General features: G+C 36.4%; 3 protein-coding genes, 1 long non-coding RNA gene and 2 pseudogenes across 4 annotated transcripts; 3 read left to right on the top strand and 3 right to left on the bottom strand.

The window, feature by feature from the left end:
- Positions 1-66: 66 nt before the first annotated feature.
- Positions 67-1,378, top strand: LOC106427038 (annotated as a pseudogene).
- Positions 1,379-2,402: 1,024 nt separating this feature from the next.
- LOC106427043 (annexin D6) lies at positions 2,403-4,403 on the top strand. The gene is made up of 4 exons (XM_013867774.3): positions 2,403-2,559; positions 3,159-3,304; positions 3,388-3,606; positions 3,741-4,403. Exons 1-4 carry the CDS (start codon positions 2,484-2,486, stop codon positions 4,254-4,256), a joined length of 957 nt encoding a protein of 318 aa, XP_013723228.1. The 5' UTR covers positions 2,403-2,483; the 3' UTR covers positions 4,257-4,403.
- Positions 4,374-5,318, bottom strand: BNAC09G46420D. Its single transcript, XM_013867775.3, has one exon. It carries the CDS (start codon positions 5,020-5,022, stop codon positions 4,441-4,443), a length of 582 nt encoding a protein of 193 aa, XP_013723229.1. The 5' UTR covers positions 5,023-5,318; the 3' UTR covers positions 4,374-4,440.
- Positions 5,319-8,325: 3,007 nt separating this feature from the next.
- BNAC09G46430D lies at positions 8,326-11,336 on the bottom strand. Its single transcript, XM_022712905.2, has 3 exons — positions 11,120-11,336; positions 8,776-10,653; positions 8,326-8,666 (listed from the first exon to the last, which is right to left on the bottom strand). Exons 2-3 carry the CDS (start codon positions 10,622-10,624, stop codon positions 8,620-8,622), a joined length of 1,896 nt encoding a protein of 631 aa, XP_022568626.1. The 5' UTR covers positions 10,625-10,653; positions 11,120-11,336; the 3' UTR covers positions 8,326-8,619.
- A 4,723-nt stretch (positions 11,337-16,059) lies between these two features.
- LOC106427042 lies at positions 16,060-16,869 on the top strand. Its single transcript, XR_001285434.3, has 2 exons — positions 16,060-16,425; positions 16,669-16,869. It is a non-coding gene; the product is annotated as an uncharacterized LOC106427042 (long non-coding RNA).
- A 2,097-nt stretch (positions 16,870-18,966) lies between these two features.
- Positions 18,967-21,773, bottom strand: LOC125592779 (annotated as a pseudogene).
- Positions 21,774-22,294: the final 521 nt, after the last annotated feature.

Consider the following 22,294-nt stretch of genomic DNA (forward strand, 5'->3'; position numbering starts at 1 on the left):
TCTTAATTCTGAAGAAATATAACTAAGAATTCAGTTTTTATACAAATCCAATAGATCTAAACATGATGTTTCATCCGTGCTGTTTATGCTGCTAACTACAATAAGGATCTGCTCAAGGAATTATACAAAGAGCTATCTGGTGACTTCGAGGTTCGTTAAAGATCCAAATTCTGTATATATTGTTTTCTTTTAGTATAGTACGACAGATCTGTAAACTCTATATGTTTTGTTTGAAAATCAAATACAGCGAGCTGTGATGTTGTGGACACTTGAACCAGCAGAGAAAGATGCGTATTTGGCTAAGGAATCAACAAAAATGTTCACCAAAGACAATTGGGTTCTAGTTGAAATCGCTTGTACTAGATCTTCCCTTGAGTTTTTCAGGGCCAAGCAAGCATACCAAGTTGGCTACAAGACATCTATTGAAGAAGATGTCGCCTACCACACATCTGGAGGTGTCCGAAAGGTATTATATATAAGTATGTTAAAATTTATGAGCCTGCATCTCAAAATCAATACAAAACAAATATAAGGCATCATTACATATCATTTGTTTACTAGAAGAAGACTCTTACGTGAATTCATAACAAAGTTAAATCATATACTATGTCATATTATTTGTACGCATGCCGTTGTCTATATGCAGCTCTTGGTTCCTCTTGTGAGTACCTTTAGGTACGATGGAGATGAAGTAAACATGATGATTGCTAAGTCTGAGGCTAAGATACTTCACGAGAAGATGGAGGCGAAGGATTACAATGATGGAGATCTCATTAGAATCCTGACAACAAGAAGCAAAGCTCAAATCAGTGCAACACTCAATCACTTCAAAAATAAGTTCGGAACTTCCATTACGAAATACCTTAAAGAGGATTCCGACAACGAATATGTTCAGCTACTTAAAGCCGTGATCAAATGCTTGACTTATCCAGAGAAGTATTTTGAGAAAGTTCTTCGTCAAGCCATCAACAAAATGGGAATTAACTGACGAGTGGGGACTTACTAGAGTGGTCACCACACGAGCTGAGTTCGACATGGAACGGATCAAAGAGGAATACTTGCGCAGGAACAGTGTCCCACTTGACCGAGCCATTGCCAAAGACACCCATGGTGCCTATGAGGATATTCTTCTAGCTCTTATCGGACATGCCATACTTGAAGTTAAAACAATATTTGCGAGAGAAAGGGAGAGCAAAGTCTTATATATTATTATGTTAAATAAAACAGTTGTGATTGGTCTTGCATGAGTGTTTCAAAAAAAAAAAAAAGATTGATCTTGCATGCAATCTTGTACTGTTGAAGGATTTATGAGTGTTTTTCAGTTTCTTTTGTTTGATTTCTACCGTTAATCTTATCATGAAACAACCTTTGCATGGGAGTTATTTGGGGTGAGAGTCTCTATACTCACAAAGACTTGTCATTCTTTCATCTTTCTGAAACTGAATAATTATAAACCAAATAAGAATGTAGCATATGATTTTGTTTGGTCAACAAAATATGAGAATTTTTTCACAGCTCAGATTATTCTTCTGTTATTATCTTTGAAAGCCAAATGCATATTCAGTCATCACTCTGGATATTAAATATAAATAGTTATTTTATTAAAAATAAAAAGTCTATAAATATTTTATTTCCATATTAGAAATGCTTTTAGTACAGTCCACGTCCACCCCTTGTTTGGAAACTCGCTAGGCGCTACGCGTGCAGCGCACACGGGCCTAGCGATTTATTAAAAACGCGGAGAAAAATCGGAGAGTACTCGGAGATGAATTTTTGTATTTTTAATGTATAATACTCTATATACACACGTATAATACATATTTATGTATATTACATCATCAATATTTAAATTCATAATTTATAAAAAGACCAAATTGTAGGGATTTAGGGGTTTGCTTTTCGCTATTAGGGTTTTAGAAAAAAAAACATGAGAAATGTAAGTAGAAAAAAAAGGAATGTTGTTTTATGTGTGAAAAGATATGAGAACTTACGATTGGCTGAGGATTGGATTGCTAACATGAGTTATTAGGAAGGAAATCACGAGTTGGGCCAAGTAAATTTATTAATAATACGGCAGCTTCTACGTATTAAGCGTTCGTACATGGCTCAGCGTAGAAAGCATCCGATTTGGCCCAAGTCGCCACGTTCCACCTACGCATCACGTATACTCGGCCGAGTAATCGGCTCCGCGGACGAGTTTTTGAACAAGGTCCACCTAATGATAAAAGGCAAAGATATAATACCTTTTTTGCCAATTTTATTTTTGACTTTTTCTGTCACATGGATTACACAGTCTGTAGTAATAAATAAAAAGGTTTCACATTTACATATTTACTTAAATTACTAATATTTTTTTAATATTTTTTAAAAAATCATTTCATTATTTAAGACGATGTGCATGTTCCTCGTCCCCCAGTTTCTCCGTCTCATTTAAACAGTGAAAACAAAAAAAACAACTGGAAAGAATATTCAGTGGTCGAACGATGGCGTCTCTCAAAATTCCTGCAAATGTTCCTCTTCCCGAAGAAGACTCCGAGCAGCTCCGCAAGGCCTTTAAAGGTTTTCCTCCAATCTCTCTTCATTAAAAGTTAAAACTAGACTTCACCTTGATGCATGAAGTCTATATTTTTTAATATTTTTTGTTTGGTTATATATCATTCAGTAGCTATATCTATTTCCAAATCATTATCCTATTATATGAGGGGTTTGAATGTTTGGTCGTTTACTTTTGTTATACGTCTAATGATCTACAGATCTAGCTAGTTTGGTTGATAATATGTATATATATATATATAAGTTTCGTAAGAAATGGATTATGGGTAACCTCTTTTTTTTCTTTTCAAACGATTCAAAGCTTATGTAAATCACAATTTTTAGTACAATGAATGGAAGACTTAAGTGTTTTGTTACTGATGATGAAATCATTTTTTTTTAAAAAGACATTAGTAAAATACAAAAATGCCTGGAAAAAACATACAAAAATGCGTGTAAAACAAAAGTTCCGTCCAGTTTGTAAGTTGTAACTGACGATGAAATAAGTATATATGAAGATATTGAGTTATTGGCTTTCGAAAATTAAAGTTTAATTTTCGACAGTGTCTCTCAACATCACCGTTGAGATATTCCTGACTTTTTTTGCGTGTGTGGATGTGGTGCAGGATGGGGAACAAACGAGGGGATGATCATATCAATCTTGGCACATAGAAACGCAGCGCAACGTAGCTTAATCCGTGCTGTTTATGCAGCTAACTACAACAAAAACCTTCTCAATGAATTAGACAAAGAGCTATCCGGTGACTTTGAGGTTTGTCAAAGGAAACAAAAATCTCTATATCTTCTCTGTCTTGTTTTGGTCTGAGTATACTATAATGGTTTGTTTGAAAACAGAGAGCTGTGATGTTGTGGACTCTTGAGCCAGTAGAGAGAGATGCATATTTGGCCAAAGAATCTACCAAGATGTTCACCAAAAACAACTGGGTTCTTGTTGAAATCGCCTGTACTAGACCTGCTCTTGAGTTTTTCAAAGCCAAGCAAGCATACCAAGCTCGCTACAAGACCTCTCTTGAGGAGGATGTTGCGTACCACACATCTGGAGATATCCGAAAGGTATTCATAAAACACATATATATTCTTGAGCTTCCATCTCTTAACTCGTTGTTAAAATATTAAAAAAAAAAAAGAGAAATTGCTAATGTTGTGTTGTTGCTTTAATTTAATCACTTGTGGAAAAAAAAATGCAGCTATTGGTTCCTCTTGTGAGCACCTTTAGGTACGATGGAAACGCTGATGAGGTCAACATGAAGCTGGCTTCTTCAGAAGCTAAGACACTTCACAAGAAGATTACTGAGAAGGCTTACACTGATGAAGATCTCATCAGAATCCTGACAACAAGGAGCAAAGCTCAGATCATGGCCACCCTTAATCACTTCAAGGACAAGTTTGGAAGTTCCATTAACAAGTATTTAAAGGAAGATTCAGAAGATGAATATGTTCAACTACTCAAAACCACGATCAAATGCTTGACATATCCAGAGAAGTACTATGAGAAGGTTCTACGTCGAGCCATCAACAAGGTGGGTACAGACGAATGGGCACTCACTAGAGTGGTCACTACACGAGCTGAAGTCGACATGGAGCGGATCAAAGAGGAATACTTACGCAGGAACAGCGTTCCTCTTGATCGAGCCATTGCTAATGACACTTCTGGTGACTACAAGGACATGCTTCTCGCCCTTCTCGGTCATGACCATTCTTAAAACAACATCATCGTTTCATTGTCTTTAATAAAACAGCTACATGATTGATAAGTGTTCGTCATTATCTTTTGGTAACTGATCCTTAGTTTTATTGCAACAATTTATTCGGGTCTTGAATCATATAAAAATATTATTTATAACGACTCATTCAAATTAGTTTGAATTAGATCTTATTTATTACAAACTAGATACCATCTAACGCACATGCCACAACAAAAGCTTCATAATCTAAGCAATCACATGTCTTACAATCTTTACACCCACAAAGATCTTCAACTCTCTTAGTGTTCACCAACTTTGAAGCTTGAAGTTTCAAACCTATCTTCAACATAAGAGGCTTATTACAATCTTCTCCATCTTTCTTCTCACCCATCACTACAAATCTCTCTATTTCCATCCCATCCGACTCCATAACCGATTTCCAAGAAACCTCTCCTCTACCCACCAACTCTGATCTCGACCATTTACCCATAAACGATGTCGTTTTCCTTCTTCGCAGCTCGAAAAGGACGCTTTCTTGCTTCAGTTCCTCGATGGCGGTTTCGTCCCCTTGGCACTCCAAACCGAATGATTGGTTCCATATCGTGACATCGTTGTCTGGTCTTGAACAGATCTCTGTAGTGTTTAGTTCAACCTTACGGTTACTTCCTGCATGGAGATAGAATCTAATGAAGAGAGAGCTTGGTGATGACTTGAGCTCTACGTTTCTCGCTTCCACGATTTTTACTTCAAATTTAAGAGAACAAAGGTTCCTCACGACACCCATTTCTTGAAACTTTCCAGTCAAATCAAGAATCTTATTTCTTCTACAAGAGAATAATAAGTAGAGAAGATTTTAGAGGAATGAAGGTGAGTGTTATGAATATGTGCATGGGCCAAATCATCAGTATTTATGTATGGAGAATGTTTGAGGAAACTCTACACTAGTTTCCACTTTCTAATCAATATTATATTCGAATTATTATGTTAGTGACGATTTTATTTAATAAACTAAACTCTTGAGCATCACTAAGGAGTAAGGACCAAGGGTCGAAATAATAATAAATGACTCTTGCCCATAGTTTTGGGAGATAATTTGATCACCTCATCCCCATATAGAATTTTCTGTATCCACTTACAATAATATTTAATGCAAAATGCCATTTTGAAGACACTAACATATTAGATTTCGCGTGGACACCATCCAATAGCCCAAAGTTGTTTTGAAATAGAGTCAACACGATTAAATTTGAATAATAACAACTAGATTTTAACCTGCACGTCCGTGCGAATAATTTTTTATTTTATAAATATATTTGATATTATTACAAATGTTTTAAATATACAAATTTTATTTTATTATTATATATTGTGTAACTCATAATTTTATTTTATATTTTTATTCGACATTATTAACATATAGTTACTTGTTTCATACATTTTACATTTTTATTTACTAATATATTTTCGAGTTAGGTCCAATAAAATAACAATATAAAATAATCAAATGGATAATCTCCTTTAAAATACGTTTTTTTCTTTAATTTATACATTTTTCTATAATACATTTTAAAATTTTATTTATTTATATTATAGAAAAAAATATGTTTAAGATAATTTATATTTACATGTTGTGTTTAAAAAATGTAATTTAACATATATTATTTTAGTATTTAGCAGGATTTATAAGGAAAACACTGTTTTGTTTAAATAATATATCCCTATTATTTTAGTAGATTTATATATAGTAGCATATAACACATTATTTTAGTAAATTTTATTGATATATGATATTTTGGATGTTATGATATTGAGTTTTCTTTTTATTTTTAATTAAGATTTCAAAATATTAGATTGCTTTAATTTTTACAACATATATAGTTTGTTTTTTCTTGGTGCATTTCAAAAAATTATTCTTTATTATCTATGATATTATCTTTTGTAAAATTTGAAATATATCATTTTGTGTTTGAATATTTATTTTCAAAATTTTATAGTTTGTCAAGAAAACTTTAAAAAATTACACAACTATTTTTCAGTTTGGAAGATTACATGAATTTTGAATTTGTTTTTGTTACTACGTTGCTACACTATCTTATAAAAAATATTTGAATTTTGGTAATATTTTCTATTTTTTTCTCAACATATTTCTTTATAATTAAAATAAAAAATATAATTAAAATTTGATTCGTCGTTAATATTTTAAATGAATTATTAAAATTTAATAGTTTTCTAATAACATATTTTTTAAATAGTATATGAACTAAAGGTTATTATATACTATTATATTTATATATAAACATTTTAAACAATATATTGTTGAGAGTTTCAAAATAAATAAAAAGATAATATATAATTGTAGATATAAAAGTTTAACATATTTTAATAAATTTATTTTTGTATAAAAAGTTTATATATTTTACAAATTTTAACCCACTTTAATGATGAGTGATAATTTATTTAGATGATTTTTTAAATTGTTTTTGTTAATTTACCTATTTAATAGAATTTTTTCATATTTAATTCATATAGCACTTATATTTTTATATAACACAGAATATAATTATAGAATTTATAAAGAATAATATATAATTTTTATTTTCTTGTTTTATAATAAAAGTTTTGTTAACACTGATTTATAACAATATTATATTACTAATTACAAAATTAATTAATATGTTATTGTATAAAAATATTTAAAATTTTTAGTAATATTTTGTTAGATTCTTTCTCAATAGATTTTGTTATAATTAAAAAAATCAAATTTATAGTTGGTTTATTATTAATGTAAATAATCAAATATGTTATATTACCTAATTCTTTAAGTGGTTCTACTATAACTTGTTAATAGTAGATAAAATAGGATCCTAAATTAATAGATTAGATATAAGAATTTGAAATAATTAAAAGTACATGTAATTTCTAACTTATTCTGTATTTCAAAAAAAGAAATTTTGCAAAAGTTATATTCTTAAGTTTGGCACTTATGAAATTATGTGATTGAAGTTTATATGTGATTGAAGTTTATTTAATGACATACGTGTGTTCATAATGGCAGGTATCTCTAAGTATAACAAAGATTCAATCAAGTTAGAGCAAATTAACATATTGCACGAAAATAAGGTGTAAAAAGAGATCGTATCTAATCTATCTACTTAAGAAAAGAGGAACCAAACACATACATATTCTTTGTGTGATGATATTATGTCGATGAGAAACTTATAAATCAACTTAGAGCAAGTATCATCTTTAGTAAAAGAGGTCCAAATCAAAGTTATTGTATCGATAATATAATTGTATATATACAGTCGGTCTACATTAATAGATTACATAGAACGTAATTCGTTTGTTATACTTATAATAGAGTACATCCAGAATTAAATTAAATCGTGTCAATATATTGGTTTACTTTTAATAGATTTAAATGTTGGTTTAATGGAAGTTGTCCGGTTCCATTTGTAATAGCAGTGTGTTATATAATAATTAGATTGTAACAATCTTGAAATGGTCCATAAATTAAGCAGTTTTCTAACAAACTTGAAACAGTCCAAAACTTAAATGACAACATTAATGATAGATAAATTTCGGACTCTATTTTAATAGAGCAGATGTTATACGAGACACTAGTCAATTACTTGTGTGTACAAATGAGTATGGAATTTGACTCATAATAGGTAACAATGTTATTACCTCATAATAACAATGTTGAGTATGGAATTTGACTCAAAATATAAAACTACAAAAAAAAGGTATGAGCCACAAATCCCATGATCAATGATAGTAATACAAAGAAAGACTTTGGTTCTTACATAAGAAAATGTGCAAAAATACTGTAATTTGAAATATGTTTTCATATCCAACACTCGTTTTCACAAATATGAAAGGGACAGTACACAACCCCTGTTGATATCCAAAGGACAGCATTATAAACTGTGTGCAATCGTCTATAAAGAAATATCACTGCTATTAGTGAAAAAGACACAAGAAGTCTGGAAGATTATCTCAACCCTAAAGTAAAAAAAATGAATAGTGCTTTGGTACATATCTTATTTCCTCCAATCAAATTTTAACTCTCGTGTCATCCACCATGGATTGAATGCTAGATCTTTCATTAAACAAGAAATGCTTTTTCATCTAAAATCTCTCCCAGTCATTGACAAAGAAATCTACAATCTCCAAATTTAAAAAAACCCATAAAACCATAACTTAAGACGAGAGAATGTAATTTATACAAATTGAAACTGACATCCTCTTGAATAATCCTTAGTTACACATACACACACCAAGGCAAAAATAAATAAAATCACTGGGAAAACAAAACAATTTTTTTCTTCTCAACTTCTTTCAAGGACCTTGTTGTGTAACCCATTGTTTCAGGTCTTCTTCACATATCCTCTTCTGCTAGCTTTATGCTATATCCATGTCTCATACCTGAATAAACCCACAGATGTAGGCACCGAAAAAAAACTATTAACTAAATTGAAAATCAGACAATGTCTTAATAATCATAATCATGCAACTAAACAGGCAGATAATTTACCTTTTGAAGAAGTTTTCTCAGTTTTATCACTAGATTTCTCCCGGTTCTTCCACTTCTCTCCATGTCCTTCAACTTCTTCTTCCTCCTCCTCATCATCAAGTCCCATATGATCCCTCCCATCATCTCCAATATCACTCTCACTCGCAGTTTCCCACTCCGAATCATCGCTTTCATTCCCATACACTTCCCTCTCTTCCCCTTTCCTATGCACACCTCCATGCTTCAACGCCGCCTCTTTAAACAACCAAGCAGCTCTCATCTGCTTCTTCACCAGCCTCTCCGCGTAATCAGGAACCTTGTTCTGCCTCATGGACAGATCCGGATCATTCGACTGAGAACACTCATTAATAAACAGAATCGCGTCTAACAAACTCTCTTTAGCTAATCCCAACATATCGTAAGCCTGAGCTCTCCTCCAAAGACTCTTCGCGTGCCTGTTCACAGGGTTGTGCAAAGAAAGCGCGCGCGTGGCGTCGCTTATAGCAACCAGAGGCTGTTGAAGCAGGAGATGACACTGCGCTCGATTGCTGTACAGCACGACTCTCTCCTTCTTCGACCTCATCGGACATAGAGACAACGCTTCAGAGTACTTCTCCGCCGCGCCTGCGATATCTCCCGACGAAAAGAGAGAGTTCCCTTCGAGTTTGACCACCAGAGCTGCCGCTTGTTTGATGTGGAGATCCTCTTTAGGCATACTTTTCTCCCACTTGAGTCTCTGCCTAACGTTCACCGTCTCTTCTATCAACTCCCTCGAGCGGCTCCCCACGGAGTCGCATTCTTGAAGAACGCTGACAATGGAGTCTCCTAGCTTCTTGTGGTCTCCCAAGTTTGTGATCTCTGCTAAATCCACGAGCGTAGGCACGGCTTTATCAACCACTTTGTGAGAAGTGTTCGGATCTTGGAGCAGCCAGAGGAGACACTCGATCGCCATGTACTGCCAATCATCAGAAGAGCGAGCGATATTGCACAACGCCTCCATCATTCCAGAACAGGAGGACACAGGTCCGCGGCCGAGCTTATGCTGACAGATCGTCCTAAGCAGACCAATCCCAGCGGGGGAGTTCTCGTTCACGAGACCTCCCCACATAACGGGAAGACTCACAAGAAACTCAGGCTTGCACAAAGCGGGAAGAAACTCAGATTTAAACGCGAAACAGTTGATAAGCTGAAGAGACCAACACTGCAGCTGGGAAGCCCACTCCTCGGCCTTTCTCGACTCCATCTCAACGCCTCCCATGCCACGTGTCAGCAGATCGCAATGGTAACTCAACCTCCTATCCGGGAACTGGTAAAAATGAGAGTAAACAATCTCCAGCGAGCTCATCCCAAGCTGTATAGCCAACTCGAGTATCTCTCCGTGGCTCGCCACGGAGGAGAACGTGCTCGGGTAAGTAGCCAAATGCCCTAGAGCGCGGACCGCCACTCTCTGCTCCACCCAGGTGAGCCTGCCTCTGAGGAGCTCGACGAGAGGCGGGATAACTCCCGCCTCCACGGCCCGCTCAGCGAACTCCTCCATGTTCATGGTGTAGGAGCCGATGATGTGGGCGGCGTAGTAAGGGATGTAGATGTTCTGGTCGTGAGAGAGCCAGCGGCGGTTTTTGAGGCCTTTCCAGATGAGGGCGGACATGCACTCGAAGATGCCGAGGTCGATGAACTCGGGGTCGTTGGGGTGGGCCATGGCTGTGTTCCAGAGGCCGCTGATGGGGAGGACTTGGCCGTCGTCGTCTTGGGAAGGGAGGTCGCGGAAGAACTTGAGGATGCATGATCTTCGTTTGTTTGGGTTTCCTTCTTTCATCACGCAGAAGAAGCATCCTGGATAGGGACACTCTTGTGAAGATGCTTTCTCCATTACTGCTTTGATGTTGTTATCAAATTAATCTATACATAAAAAAAAAACAAAAACAAAGAACAATCTTTTAATTACAGTTTTGAATAAAAATGAACTATTTGGAGTAGTGAATAAATTAAAAAAAAAAAGGAAAACTATTTCTATGTGGGCAAGTCGTCAAATCGTGAAAACGAAAGGTGAGAGTGGATCTTACAGGGTGAAATCGAGTGGTCCAAAAAAAAAATTCGAAAAATCTTAAGAGGGGGAACAAAGGAGAAATCAATAAGAAAAGACAAACACTGCTCGAGTCAAATTAGATCTATCGAACACTGGGGATTACAAATGTGACTAACAGTAAGATCTAAGTTCTTAAAAACCAGCTAACTATGTATACGAACGCAAACCCGTGTTACACGGAAACGATTCTGGGAAAGGAAAGCACCAAACTTTCGAGATAACTTTTTTTATCTTTTGCTGAATTATAACTGAGAAAAGGCTATAAGAGAAAGAAGATACCTAGAATTAGGAGATTGATAAGTAACCCTAGAAAGAAGAAGCATTTATGGTGAAGATTCTAGTTTCTCTTCCTCGATCGGACACTGGAAGTGAAGACAGCTCGATTTGGACAACGGAGAGAGAAGAGAGAAGAGAGAGATGGAGCTTCTCTCCGTCTGTTAAAAAGTTTGGGATAGAAAGAAGAGTAAAGTGATTTATGTGAACCCTATTATCGAAATAACTCCAATTTTACTCACGCTCCCCTGTCTCTGCTTCTGTCGGAACCGGTTTACGTCCGGTTCGGTATCACTAGACTATTGTTTTTTTACCAAATTCAATTAATTTAATACTTGCTTTATTTTCAAAAGTGATTTGCAAATTAATAAGAATCCAATATCTTTTTGTTTGAGAATAAGAGAAAGTGGATCACCCAAAACCCCTAAATGTGCATCTTTTTGTTTTTACATCGAAGGATCAAACATCACTAAAATTTCCCAACACATACCAGTTACTTGTGTCCAAAGAAATCATTTGAGTGTTATATTTGGTGTGTCTCATTACTCTGTTTTCTCTTAAATTCCATCAGCCACTTTAGTTTTAATCCCAAGTTTTGGTGAAGACTATGATTTGAAGCACTTTCATTCTCGTCCGTCTGTTCGTATATATATTTTAATGAGCATGTAACGATGTTGATACACCCTAAATTAGGGAAATATCACTCAATCGTACTTAAGGGATATGAACTCGCCAAAAGGGAGAACTGGTGGATTGAATGGTGACACAAGAGGGGCGGAGAGTCTCTTGATACTACCGAGCTTCGATTGTTGTTTGATATGACGCACAAGTCCAACAAAGGAAGAAATGATGGATCGAAGGGTCGCACAGCAGATGCGGAAGGCTGCTAATATTCCCGAAGCCAATTTGTTGCCGGATGCGACACACCGGTCCAACAAATAAGCAGTCTCGATCCGTTGCTTGATATAATGCACAAGTCCAACGGGAAAGAAGTGTTACTTGGAGCTAACCACACCAAGAAACGAGAAGTGAGAATCCATCTCAAGGTTCCAAAAATAATCACTTAAATCTTATTTTATTTCATTGATCAAATGACCTTTATATAATAGGCAAGGCATACAAAAAGACTAGCCAAACATAGAAATTGGCAACTTATAAAAACTAGGAAGACTTGACCAAAGACTTTGAATTGACCAAAATCATAAATGTCTTGACTTGACCGAAATTGAAGGATTGTAGTCCTAAAACTCTTCGGCTGGTCTCGTGCTTCCACATGATCGACGGTCTCTGAATTACCGTCAAATTGATATATTATATGACCATCACTTATAATTTCTTGTTGGTCCTTTCTTTCTTTGGGCTGAAACTTGTTCATAAACACATTTGCAATATACTTCAAGCCCATCTCGTTTAATCGCAAACCCATAAGCCAAACCTTCTTGATTTGTTTCTGCTGCTGATTCGGGGTGCATCATTCCCTCCTCCTTTAAAAAGATTTGCCCTCAAATCTGTCTTTCTTTAGCTTCAGATGGGATGATCTCTTGGCTTTCCGTAGAATATATATATATATATTTTTAAAAGAAAAGAAGATGAAAGGTAGAAGATGGATGAAGAAGATGGAAAGATGAGAAAAATGAACACACAAGTACCGGTTGAGTGGCTCTGATACCACTTGATACGTCCTAGATTAGGGAAAGATCACTCAATCGGACTTAAGGGATATGAACTCGCCAAAAGAGAGAACTGGTGGATTGAATGGTGACACAAGAGGGGCGGAGAATCTCTTGATACTACCGAGCTTCGATTGTTGTTTGATATGACGCACAAGTCCAACAAAGGAAGAAATGGTGGATCGAAGGGTCGCACAGCAGATGCGGAAGGCTGCTGATATTCCCGAAGCCAATTTGTTGCCGGATGCGACGCACCGGTCCAACAAAGAAGCAGTCTTGATCCGTTGCTTGATATAACGCACAAGTCCAACGGGAAAGAGGTGTTACTTGGAGCTAACCACACCAAAAAACGAGAAGTGAGAATCCATCTCAAGGTTCCAAAAATAATCACTTAAATCTTATTTTATTTCATTGATCAAATGGTCTTTATATAATAGTCAACGCATACAAAAAGACTAGCCAAACATAGAAATTGGCAACTTATAAAAACTAGGAAGACTTGATCAAAGACTTTGAATTGACCAAAATCATAAATGTCTTGACTTGACCGAAATTGAAGGATTGTAGTCCTAAAACTCTTCGGCTGGTCTCGTGCTTCTACATGATCGACGGTCTCTGAATTACCGTCAGATTGATATATTATATGACCATCACTTATAATTTCTTGTTGTTCCTTTCTTTCTTTGGGCTGAAATATGTTCATAAACACATTTGCAATATACTTCAAGCCCATCTCGTTTAATCGTAAACCCATAAGCCAAACCTTCTTGATTTGTTTCTGCTGCTGATTCGGGGTGCATTAGATGTGGTTCTCTAGAATATATTACAATATCGGTTTGCAAGAAAACAAAAGAAACCATCTAGTTCCAGGAATCAAGATCATAAGTTCCTGAAATCAGTAAACCAAAAATAAGAACATTCATGTCTTATTCAGTTACCTTACTTCATTGGTATCTGTTGAGCCTCTCTTTTTTCCACTCATGATACTCGGCCAGCCAATGGTGTCTCTCTGTCTTTATCTCTGACCTGAAAGTTCTATGGATCTGAATGAGTACCAGAAGAAGCGTTGATGAACAACCTGCTTGCAATCAAAGAGGTTATGAGTCTGATGATTGTGCCGATTTTAAATGTGGTCAGGCGTCAAGATATAGCAACTTAAAGTGAATCAGCAGCTTCCTCAAAATTATGGTAGACCTTTTATAAAAACTTGTTCACTAATGTATTTAACACGACCACAAGTTAACCCCAAGACCTTAGTGTACAAAGTTTAACAGAGAGTTCGTTCTTACCTTCAAATATATTTGTTGCAACAACCATCTTTAGTTCTACATCAGAGTAGCGCCTTTAGTTGTCCTTCTGCACAGCAATCCCGTCAAATACACTCAGGCAGACAGTCAAGTGCCTGCAGAGGCCAAAAACCATGTTTTTCATCCTTGAACAAACGTGCAAGTCGCAAATGTGTGTAACGGGGTAGTTAAAAAACATGCAAAGTTGTCATCTACCTCCTTGTGATTGTCATGAGACGTAGAGTACTCTGGATCTCTTCGTTGTAAATCGTTTTAATGCCCCTGACATCACCAACGAAGTCTGCTAACCAAACAACTATTAAGGCTACTTGGCGGTGAAATTTATAATCATTATATGGAGCCGTTGTAAAGTATGGTAAACAATTCAAACCTGGAAAACTAGTGTTGGTCTTGGCAAATAACATGAGGTGGTTGTAATTGCAAAAGCAAAACCTTTCCATGGGATCGGCTCTCTCGTTTCCGCAAGCCCAACGAAGACGGTATGTTCCGTGAACCTAATAGAGACAGGCGCATCACCAAACTTGAAGTTCGGATTGCTTCTGGCGATATCAAAAACACTTACTCATAAACCGAGCCTTCATTGAAGGTGTTAAAACGGTACACGTTGATTGACCTTTGGATAAGCATAGCCTGCAAATTGAAACGATGGATCAGCGTACTTCAAATACTGGATCAGCCTCCCAGTATCTCAGCAGCCTAGCCTCCACAACCGATGAACACCTCCCGGACTTCGAATCAGAAAAAAAACACCCTAGAGTTGGCCATTGAGAGAGATGAGTAGCAGAGAGAGAGGAAGAAAGCAAGATCTCCAGGGGGAATACTAACCTATTTATAGCGGAGATTATAGACTTCGGACATGGAAATGACTCATTGAACGGCTCTTAGTGGTTGTCGACATTAATGTGAATAAAGTCGCTATCCGTTACGGGAAGATAGAGAACAATTGATCGCCATCATCGCCGCCGAAATCGAACTCGAACTCAGAGCAACGAAGGATGAATCTAGGGTTAGCGCCGTATGTCGTCGTGTTCCCAGGGCCTTGAACAGAGGACGTACCAAAGCCCACTTTTGTTCAACGGGCCAAAAACGAAAATAAACCAGTACGGTGACTAAATAAATGACGTGCTGCGTTTTGTAGAGCGGAACAAGTGTCGGCACGACGTCGACCGAATTAATGACGTGACATTCGACGTAGATCCTTTGGGAGAGAAAGAATCTGTACTGACTCTCAAAGCCCTCTAAAATGTAAAAACTAAAAATGACAAAATTGCTCAAATCTACTAATTATAGGGCTGTTGTGGTTAGTTTTAGTTTCGGACTAGATGCCCATTAGTTCGCATCCCTCTAGTCCACTAAATGGTTTCACGCAATAACATGGGCTTTGGAGTCCATAACACCCATGAACCCAACTCATTGGACTACTAAAACTACTATCTTCAACTTATTATTGTTTTTGTTTTTAGGGTCGTAGTCAAAAGTCAGAACTCGTTGATATATTATGAAGTCAATTCAATTCCGCTATCTTTATGAAACAATATTAAATGCATCATAACCTATATTAAGAAAATGTGACATCCCCACAGTAGAAATTGTACATTGCGGAATTTGAAGTGTTTGTTAGTAGTTTCTGTTTTTTAGAATTGTTTATTAGCGATTCGAATCATATAGTTAACACTTTTACTAGTTTTACATAGGCAGGGACGTGTAAACATAAGCCTTAGCAAATCAACTTTACTTTCAAACTTAATAAGATTAATTCAGTGAACCTAGACGCATATAGTATAATCGGTGAGGAATCAGGAGAAGATCGTGTATAAAACAGTAGTCCCCATTAACTCCAATAATTAGATCTCAAAAGGTGGAATAGACTATTTTAATTGGAAACACCATTAACCCTCCCAGTATTGAGCTTCTCTCTCTTGACTTTTCCAAGTGACATCATAGTATCATACCCTATAAAGTCTCATCCACTAAACCAAGGCCATCATTATCGGGGATCTTAAGTTGATTTTTAAAGTATTTAAGACTTAAAAAAAAAAAAACAATTAACTTAAGCAATGTATCTTAATTAAGGGACACAAGATACGCCTCTTAGAAACACGCTTCGCGTTGAGAGAAAAAAAAAACAGTTTCAAGTCACAAAGAAAACCGTTTGTTGCTCTCCTCGACGACGAAGCAAATCGTCGGTGGCTCTCTTCGACGAAGCAAATCATCGACTTGCCCGGAGTTCCAGACGACGCCGTCCGGTTTGAGATGTGACTGCTGCGAGATCACCGGCGTGGATGCCAAGATGAAAGGTTCTCATTACCCCTCTTCCCACCACCACCACCTACGAGTAATCATTCTCTCCATTGCGTTTTATTGTCACATATCTATCCTTTTGTGTTTATGAGTACTTGGATTAGCTAGTCCTTAATTTGTGTTTGAAGTTTAGACTTATGATGGTTGTGTGAGTCCTGCTTTTGTGATTTCTATGGATTTTAGTGATTCATGTCACTTGTTTTCACAAAGTTGATTCCTTTTTTATAATGTAAGAATCTGTTCAATTTTGTGTAATTGGGTGGTTTTTGTTGTGCAGAGAAGAAAAGAAGATGTAGTAAGGGTTTGGTGATTCGTGCGTCTTTGTTTGGCGTTGGAGCACCTGAGGCTTTGGTTATAGATTTGAATGAATTGATGTTTTGGTAATTCCAGAAAGTAGCAGCGTTAATGTTATAGCGTTAATGTTAAAGTAGCAGCGTCATGTTGTGATTTATGAATAATGGTCCTACATTTTCAGGTTCACCATGGCTTCTATAGTGCTTACTGTAGATCCTAAAATCTACACTAAGTATTGATAGTGTTTGAGATATAAAACTAGGGAAGAAAGAAGAACTTCGTGGGGGACAATATCCTCAGAACACAATGATAGAATTAGGTTCGATTCGTTGAAAATGAACTTTGTTCTTCGTGTCAAACAACATCGAGATCTCGGAAGAGAAAAAGGATCGTGACTGAACTCGGGATCGAGCTGCCTACGTACCCGTCAAGGGATCAAGTCTGAACGTAGTTCGGTTATTGTCATCTCGGGTGAGATGTCGATTTTATCGGTCTTGTATCGTTTGCGAACGGATGATGAATCTATAAGAACTCGGATCGGTTACATATGATCTCGTTAGATCAGACATCATATGAAGAGCTCTCGTCTTCTTGTTGAGGTCTCGTGAGATAAGAAGGATTTTAGTCTGATCAAATACATGGCTGTAATTGATCCGTAAAGCAAGCAACAATACGTTGTTGATCCCGTTCCTTGTCCCGTTGTTGGTTCGATTTATGTTGGAGAAGTGGGATGATAATCAAGAAAGCACGTGTCTTCTTCCTTGTATTTTTAGTGTCAATGTTCATGATTCTGTTTATTTCTTTTGTGGAAAGTAAAGTGCTCCAGCCCCCCCTGCAAAAGCCATCTCGTTCTCTTTTATAGGAGGGTGTTGAATCTTCTAAGTTTGGTGAGTTTGTTACACGTGTTCCTCATATTTAGCTTTGACTTCTTCTCCATTATTCAAGTTATGAGCTACCTTCCGAGATATGGGGGATCTTTTAGACTTAGTCTTTGATCCAAGCCAAAGATCTCATTTTGACTCGTGCGGGCTCTATGGGCCGATATTACGTCTCTCTGGGCTGGTTTAAACTCAACTCGAGTTAATGCTAACCGGTATTCTAATTCTTTTAGCGGGATGGATTTAGTACGAAATCCAGTATCAACACTTACCACAATTCAACGGTTAGGCCTGCATTTTGGTTCCTTTGAAGTTGTTAATTGACTTGTGTTGAGATGTAAGCTTGCATGTAATGAAGAGAAGAAAACGTTCAAGTCATGACATTTGCTTGTGCCTAATACCTTCAGGATCACACATGACAGAGATATAGTTCCTCATCTGCCTCATAGTGATGAGAAATGAGGTGGAGAGGTACAGCAGGAAAGATTCAAAGGGTAACATATTCCTGTCTCGGACAGTTCCTTCCACTGAATCGAAGAATACAAAACCGAAGTCTCTAACTATAGGAGCTAGTTGGTTCTTTGATTCTTTGTGGTTTTGTAAAAAGATCAAGTTTATCTTAATAATCCAGTAATTTGTAAATATGTTCCGAAATTGGAACCAAGTAGTATATATGTGAATTTTGAATATCGTTGGGATGCTCGTTGTTCTCTCAGATACTATTGCCAATAAATCAGGCCAGACGTGTAAGCTGCTGCCGCTTTATGGGTTCATAAAACAAAAATGAAATAAAAATTATTTTTTCTTATAATACTAACAAATCATAAGAAAACGTTGAAGTTAGTAAAAGAAGAGAGAGAATTGAACCTACGATCATTTTAAAGAAAAAATTATATGTTGTATATAGTTGCATTATTTATGCAATGTCACTACTTGAACATATCACGGATACAAAAAGGTCTTTCTATCATTCGTGCTCATTGTGTTTTCATCTTCTTCTCCTCGTTATCCATCTCATATCCTATAGGAACGTAGATGCTAAATATATGTAAAATAAATTATAAAATTGTAATCAGTCAATATGGGCTCAACCTATGTGCATCAATACCTTTCTCGATGGAACTAGCATTAGCAAAGCACAACAATGCAGATTGGACACGAAAAATCAACACTCTGGGAGTCTTAACCGACATAGGATACTGATCAGTATCTGCAAAAATGTCGGTCCCAGGAATTGCCGAGCGTTTAAATCCATGGTCGAATCGATATGAGTATGATCTTGGCAAACGAATAAAACCACCTACAAATTACAATCAATTTAAACTCGATCTTTAAATAAAAAACATCAAAGGTATTGTTATAACTTTATGACTTAATATTTGTGTATATTTTTTAGACGATGTTTATCCGTACCGCAACGAGGAGTCCGATCTCGACAGAGCCGAATAAAACGCCAAAGAAAGCTCCAATGAGAGCAAAGAAGTCCAATTTATCAATTTTCCAAATGTGAATAGCTTCATTATGTCGATTAATCCCGGAAGTGCTGAAAGGATTATGGAGGCGAGGATCGCGATTGGAGTATAGTAGAGAAGCCTCGTTAAGCACTCGAGTGCTACAAAAACTGTAACCGCCATTACAATGTTCGACATCGCCGTCTCACACCCGGCAGCGAAGTTCACCGCCGTCCGAGAGAAAGAACCTAAAGCAAAATTGTTGTAGGAAAAAAATAAGATGACGATTTTGCCAAATTTAGGTCGCCAGAACACGTAATTTACGTATATAGAAGAATATAGTTACATTTACATGTATCGATGTTTATATTTAATTAAATAAATTCTCACTGCGATGGTCATTTAAGTTTTGAAATTATTTTTCTTATGTTATTTAATAGTAAGATCTAGCTAGGAAGTTCACAAAATAATACGTAAGCAAATTGTATTCATCCACCAAAATGACTTTTATGTGTTATGTCAATCGTATATATAGTAGGATACTGATATATCTCCATATTTAAAGAAATGCAGATTTTGTTAAATTACCAGTAGCAGCATAACAAGATGTTAAGGAACCAAGAACATTCATAAATCCAATGGCCACCATTTCTTTGTTTCCATCGAGTCTATACCCTTTTATTCCCGCGAACGACCTTCCCACCGCAATGGCCTCCTGATAAAAATGTGTAATTAATTAATCAAAACAATAATAGAAAATAAGTAATTAATAGTCAAACGTTAATGACTCACGGTTAAAGCGACAACAGCAACGATTAATCCGATTTTAGCGATATGTCCAAGATGAGGAGTATTAAACTCAAGATCGTTAATTGATATGGGATTAAGACCTCCTTGATATGCCTCACTGTCTTCACGCCATGCTCGTCGGCTTTAGTGAGAAACACCATTAACGTTGAAACTACGACGGAGATCAACGGAGCTATTGCCGGTAGCCAAAACAGCTTTTTGTTCTTTTTCCCCTAATATACATATATTCCATTGTTAAATTCATTTTATTATCTAACACTTTTAGTACCCTATACATATGTATTTTTAAACGTGAAGAAAAACAATATTTTAGCATAGTATGTCATTATATATTTATTGCTAATGGTCTGGAACGAAAGCACGTGAACCTTCATATGGTAGACTCAGATTGAATCGAACCAAAAGTTAAGAATTAGTGTTAGATTTATTAACCAAAGCAACTTTAAATTTTACTTACGATGAAACGAGCGATAAGGATAAAACTGAGGAAAGAACATCCGAGGATGAAAGTATGAGGACTCCATTGTTGATGACAAGATCTCCAGACAGTTCGAAGAACAGAAACAATGTCAGTGTTTGTGGTGAAGTTAGTGATACCAAGCAAACCTTTAAGCTGTTGGAGTCCTATTACAATGGCTGCACCACCCATGAACCCTACTATGGCTGCGTGCGACAGAAAATCCACGAGAAACCCCAATCTGAATATTCCGAAAGAAGCTTGGAAGATTCCAGCGAAGAAAGTTGTTGTCAAAACGAGTTTCGTGTAGCCTAAGGGATCTGTTTCTGGATCGATTAGTTCCTGCAACATTGAGGATAAAAGGAGAGATACCACAGCCACTGGTCCGATTGCTACCTCTCTTGATGTTCCCATCAATGCGTATATCAACGGTGGCACCACGCTCGAATCTGTAAATGTGTAACGCTCCATATATAAGTCTAGTTCAAGACACATTTAGAATTTCGACTGTATCAAACACATTTTTTTTATCAAGCAATAAAAGACACATGACTTTTATACATAATATAAACTTACATAGGCCATATTGAGGATCAAGCTTTGCAAGAGTTGCATAGCCAATGCTCTGAACAAAAAGAAAACAAAAATCAAAGAAATTACTTAGATCTCCAAACAGATCATCATTCTTTAGTTTTTATAAAATAGATACCTGGGGAATGCAAAGGCTAGCTAGGGTTAGACCAGCCATGAGATCGTTCTTGAACATGATGAGTTTATAGTTTCTGCACCAACCAAAGATTGGGAAAACGGCTTGGAGGATAGAGAGGATTCGTTTAGGGAGAGGCTGTTTTTGAAGAGACTTGAACCTTTTGGCTTTGGTTAGGAAAGATTCTTTGACTTGGCTTTTAAGCTCATGCCACGGGCTAGGTGGTTCAGGACAGTCGAGCAGCCACTTTGACCGGTCATGTTGGTCTTGACGTGGAGGTGCGGCTGCAGATGAACCTGAGTTTGCCATGGCCATTTGGATCATATGTGCAGGATTTGAAGTGTTTGGGAGAACTTGAGAGAGAGATTCAAAACTCTCTGAATCTCTTTCTTTCATCTTCTTCTCAATTTATGTGGTTGCAAAGAAGTTTACCTATGAAGTGAAGTTTGGTTGAGCATTCAAAGTGTGAGGATGCTGAAGTGAATTGACCGATTCTCTAATGTTTATATACACAATAGTTAGTGGAATCTCATGGTGCCTATTTATTTGTTAATTAAACTGGAAGCACAAAAGTGATTTATTTTCTGAAAAAAAAAACTTGTTAAAGTTTAAATATATGATACTGAAAGAAGGTTGTACAAAATACTTTTCCTGTACATGAAATGAAATATCATGGGTTATTCGTGTTGTGTGCCAGAGGTACTAGTTATTCGTTCCAAACGTTTCCAATTTCAGGATATCTAAAATATTAGCTTTAGATAGTGTCAAGCAAAATTATAAACACAAAGCTTCTCAAACCCATTCCCAGAACTGTCTAACTCAACAATTCCAAACACGTACTTATTTTATCATTTTTTGGGTTCTTTGGGACTATCGTGGTAGGTAAAAATGAACTGGAGCCTCAAACACAGCTTCTCTTATCTACACGTTTTATGTGATCCATAGGTGAAACATATTATATGAGGTTAATAAATAAATTTGATCAAAAATTGCTTAATGTTTTAATACTTGAAATGGTTTAGAAATTGACATTATTCATTGGACTTTTGGATACGCCAATGATGGAACGTGCGATGGGTTTTAAAAGTGAAGTGGTTATGCCATAGCCAATGGATGATATGTCTCTGTCTTTGTCTTGGTCGGACCAAGTGGAGAAGACACTATATGTGTGCATCGAACTTCATGGGTCCAAATTAGACCAAAATCAAATCCCTCGAAATATTTCTTGCACACGTATTTAATGTTTTTCTTTTTTGGCGAAATTATAAATTTGTAATTTGAAACTCGGGTTAGACGGTGTCGTACGC

The sequence above is a fragment of the Brassica napus genome, chromosome C9, assembly GCF_020379485.1.
Source record: "Brassica napus cultivar Da-Ae chromosome C9, Da-Ae, whole genome shotgun sequence".
In the NCBI taxonomy this organism is placed as follows: domain Eukaryota; kingdom Viridiplantae; phylum Streptophyta; class Magnoliopsida; order Brassicales; family Brassicaceae; genus Brassica; species Brassica napus.

Bases quoted from the DNA above. Each gene is read 5' to 3' on its own strand.
- LOC106427043 (XM_013867774.3), top strand. From the start codon at position 2,484: ATGGCGTCTCTCAAAATTCCTGCAAATGTTCCTCTTCCCGAAGAAGAC. The intron at 3,305-3,387 runs GTTTGTCAAAGG...GTTTGAAAACAG, and splicing joins AGCTATCCGGTGACTTTGAG to AGAGCTGTGATGTTGTGGAC. The intron at 3,607-3,740 runs GTATTCATAAAA...AAAAAAATGCAG, and splicing joins CATCTGGAGATATCCGAAAG to CTATTGGTTCCTCTTGTGAG.
- BNAC09G46420D (XM_013867775.3), bottom strand. From the start codon at position 5,022: ATGGGTGTCGTGAGGAACCTTTGTTCTCTTAAATTTGAAGTAAAAATC.
- BNAC09G46430D (XM_022712905.2), bottom strand. From the start codon at position 10,624: ATGGAGAAAGCATCTTCACAAGAGTGTCCCTATCCAGGATGCTTCTTC. The intron at 8,667-8,775 runs GTAAATTATCTG...GGGTTTATTCAG, and splicing joins TGAGAAAACTTCTTCAAAAG to GTATGAGACATGGATATAGC.